Source organism: Salvelinus sp. IW2-2015, linkage group LG18 (genome assembly GCF_002910315.2).
Source record: "Salvelinus sp. IW2-2015 linkage group LG18, ASM291031v2, whole genome shotgun sequence".
Taxonomy (NCBI): domain Eukaryota; kingdom Metazoa; phylum Chordata; class Actinopteri; order Salmoniformes; family Salmonidae; genus Salvelinus; species Salvelinus sp. IW2-2015.
In genome coordinates, this window is record NC_036858.1 from 63,795,538 (window position 1) to 63,799,520 (window position 3,983).

General features: G+C 40.2%; 1 protein-coding gene across 1 annotated transcript; it reads left to right on the forward strand.

Moving 5' to 3' along the window:
- The first annotated feature begins 2,426 nt into the window (after positions 1-2,426).
- LOC111978821 (hemoglobin subunit beta-2-like) lies at positions 2,427-3,260 on the forward strand. The gene is made up of 3 exons (XM_024009075.2): positions 2,427-2,576; positions 2,693-2,915; positions 3,057-3,260. The coding sequence occupies exons 1-3, from the start codon at positions 2,485-2,487 to the stop codon at positions 3,183-3,185; spliced, it is 444 nt and encodes a 147-aa protein (XP_023864843.1). The 5' UTR covers positions 2,427-2,484; the 3' UTR covers positions 3,186-3,260.
- Positions 3,261-3,983: the final 723 nt, after the last annotated feature.

Here is a 3,983-nt window from a genome sequence, read left to right on the forward strand (position 1 = left end):
GATGTAAATTTCATTTAAATTTGGATAAGACATTAATTGATTTAATGTCATCAATTTAGGGGGTAAATTAACACGCACGCATGTTTATCATGGCACGAATGACGATTGTTAATTATTTAACCACATACAGTGTATTTATGAAGAGGTCATCATTTCATGGAGTCTGAGTGTGGTGTGGTTCCAGGAGAACAACCTCTCCCTCAAGGTGAGCAAGACAAAGGAGCTGATCGTGGACTACTGGAAAAGGACGGCCGAACAAGCCCCCATTCACATCGAGTTTCAAGTTCCTTGGTGTACACATCACCAACAAACTATCATTGTCCAAACACACCAAGACAGTCGTGGAGGGCACGACAATACTTTTTCCCCCTCAGGAGACTGAAAATATTTGGCATGGGTCCCCAGATCCTCAGAAGGTTCTACAGCTGCACCATCGAGAGCACCCTGACCGGTTGCATCAACGCCTGGTATGGCAACTGCTTGGCATCCGACAGTAAGGCGCTACAGAGAGTAATGCGTCCGGCCCAGTACATCACTGGGGCCAAGCTTCATGCCATCCAGGACCTATATACTAGGCGGTGTCAGAGGAAGGCCCAAAAAATGGTCAAAGACTCCAGTCACCCAAATCATAGACTGGCAAGCGGTACCGAAGTGCCAAGTCTAGGTCCACAAGACTCTTTAACAGCTTCTACCCCCAAGCCATAAGATTGCTGAACAATGAATCAAATGGTCACCCGGACTATTTACATTGACAACCTGCTGCTACTCGCTGTTTATTGTCTAAGCACAGTCACTTTACCCCTACCTACATGTACCCCACACATTGACTCGGACCCGTTAGCTTGCCATTGGCTCAATCTTTGGCTCAACTTACCCCATGGCCATTGACTCAATTTACCCCAAGGCAAACATTTCAACTATATAGGGTCCCCTGTGGCTCAATTGGTAGAGCATGGTGCTTGCAACACCAGGGTTGTGAGTTTTATTCCAATGGGGGACCAGTACAGATAGAACGTATGGAAATAGATACACTGACTTCTGTAACTCTCTCTGGATAACAGTGTCTATTAAAATGTTTCGTAGCCCACACAGCTACAAGGATGCACTATCATGCTAGGTTTAAGACCTCATGTTGAAGCTTATAGAGACCCCAATTGATATATAGAKAAATATTTAAATTATCTAATTTGGTTTCGATACAAGCATCATGAAACCTCTAACACAATAAAAAATTGGGACCTAACTTGCTTACCACTTTTTCGATGTGGTTTCTTCCTTCAAATCCAATTAAATTTCATTTGTCACATGCGCCGAATGCAACATCTGTAGACTTGACCGTGGAATGCTTACATACAAGCCCTTATGTCCTCGACAAGCAGTTCAATAAATATAGTTAATAAAACGTTTGCTAAATATACTGAAGTAAAAAATGTAAATAAAAGTAAGACAATAAAAGAACAATAACGAGGCTATATATACAAGCTAAGCAAATGTAAGTGTTTTCTTCCAAGGCATAATGCAATACATGTTAAAAGCGGTTACAAAGTGTTTGTTAGGTGTTAAGCCTGTGTTAAAATATGCTTTAAATGATTCAAAGACAACAAAAAAGCTATTTTGATTGTCTTTGGGAAATTAAGATTTTTTTAAAAGGTATTGGTAACATTTCATTCAGTACAGAAATTTGAAGGTGGCTTTATTAATCCTGTCCCATACCCGGGGTAAATTATGCCAATAAACCACTTTTTTGGACAAGCTATGTTTTAAAAACTGTAATGTTTACATGAATGCTGATTATTTCTAGGGATACACAACATGCTGAAAAATACGTAGATGTCTTTGTTAGAAATAAAACTATATTTCCCTTGATGGAGTGACGCTGATTGTGAAAAATGGCTCAATTTACCCCACTCCACCCTAAAGGAGCTTAATGTGGAGTCACTAATGGGTGGAGGGTCTTGCTGTAGGAGATTACACAGACGCATGTTTGTTGCAGATAACATGTCAGAAGACGGGAAAACTTGGTTCCGATTTTTGGATTGTAACAAACATTTTATTTGTAACTCTTTTCATTTCATTAAAATGTTTACATTGTAGTAATTTAGCAGACGCTTTATCCAGAGCGACTTACGCTTTTATCCAGAGCGACTTAATTATAGCCCATGTCCTTGCTATTTCAACTATGGAACAAGTGCACTATCAGGAGGCAGAGTTGCAATGAAACCAATGAAATGCCAATGTCATACATAATTTATTTTGCAATCATGCAGTTTCACGGAAAACCACTTGATAGTAGGCCTATAGTCCTAAAGGAGAGCCCAGTGTTCAACAATGTCTAATCTAAAACATGGGTTATCTCCAACCAATCACATTCACTTCTTCGTCTTGGGGGCGGAGCGCAAAAATACCATAAAAATAATGATTTTTCCAAATTTGTTCACAATTCTGATTCTCACTAGAACCTAAGCTAAATCATCACGTGCAAACATGGTTGTGTGGACAGATGAAGAGCGCGCAGCCATCTCCGACATATTCTCCAAGCTAGACTATGACGACGTTGGCCCAAAGTGCCTGTCAAGGTAAGACAATAAACTTAACTTGACTTTAATTTGGAGTGTTAGTCCCCTAAATCTTCATCTTCTTCGTCATGTTATGTTGTTGTTCAGCCTCACACTGTTCTCTCCGCTCCCCTCAGGTGTCTGATCGTTTACCCCTGGACCCAGAGGTACTTCGGGGCCTTCGGCAACCTGTACAACGCAGAGGCCATCATGAACAACCCTCTGATCGCTAAGCACGGCACCACGGTGCTGCGCGGTCTGGAAAGAGCTCTGAAGAACATGGACGACATAAAGAACACCTACGCCGAGCTGAGCATTCTGCACTCCGAGAAACTGCGCGTGGATCCCGACAACTTCAAGGTAATATACAAAAGAACATTGAAGTGCACTTTTTATGTGCGTGCAAGGTATAGCATATTATGTCATTACACCACTCGATCAAGCTACCCCCAAAGACATTCAAAACGTGTCACTTCTGCTTTGGTTTGTTCTCTTTTACAGCTGTTGTCTGACTGTCTGACCATCGTCATCGCTGCGAAGATGGGTACCGCCTTCACCCCCGAGTATCAGGCCTCCTTCCAGAAGTTCTTGTCCGTGGTGGTGTCCGCTCTGGGCAGGCAGTACCACTAGAGTCAGTCCTCCATACCTGACAGAGGAGACATGTGTTTCACTCCTCAATTAAAAAATAAAAGAAGCATAGAAGCATCTGTTTGTTGATTTTGTATGTGTATTTTACTCGTGCGTGATTGTATCCATATGGGCCTAGACAAATTGCACTTTAAGCATGGATAATAGACAACTTTAAACGTTTCAATGTTTTCAATGGTTATTTCATATATAGATGTTAGATCTGCACATTATAAATAATACATTAGCCAAGATGAACAAGTTGGCGAATGGATGGATGCACATTGCCTACAAGTTTACAGATTTGGCCCGGCTGAATTGTATACTGTTGCTGGCTGTAAAACACGTGACAAACATGAATATGTTTATTAACATATAAAAGGTACAAAAACAAAACTATGAAGTGACCACTGTATTTTTTTTAACTAATAAGAAAACGTGGACCGTAAAACGAACACCAACGCATCATGGATGGAATGCGCAATTTCATTTTTTTATCTTCATTATTGAGTCTTTAAAAGTTAATATGCATTTGTCAAAACTATTTACCTTATATTGACATGAGTGTACTGTAGCTGTTGTCATATTGATATCCGTCATGTAAAACATAATTCCATAAATGCTTAATCTCCTTTTAAGATTGTTTCCCGTTTTGTTTGATACAATAGACCTACACTTGTACATAAAGAAAAAGCTAGTTTGTTTGGTGAGGCAAACTGCCCCATATTCATAAAAAAAAGTTGGACATATTGGTCCCATTGTTTTATTATAAAGGGATGAGATTCAAGTTTCCTGTACCAG

Excerpts from the sequence above, each read along its gene's own strand:
- LOC111978821 (XM_024009075.2), top strand. The coding sequence starts at position 2,485 with ATGGTTGTGTGGACAGATGAAGAGCGCGCAGCCATCTCCGACATATTC. Across the intron at positions 2,577-2,692 it reads GGCCCAAAGTGCCTGTCAAG|GTGTCTGATCGTTTACCCCT; the intron begins GTAAGACAATAA and ends CGCTCCCCTCAG. Across the intron at positions 2,916-3,056 it reads TGGATCCCGACAACTTCAAG|CTGTTGTCTGACTGTCTGAC; the intron begins GTAATATACAAA and ends TCTCTTTTACAG.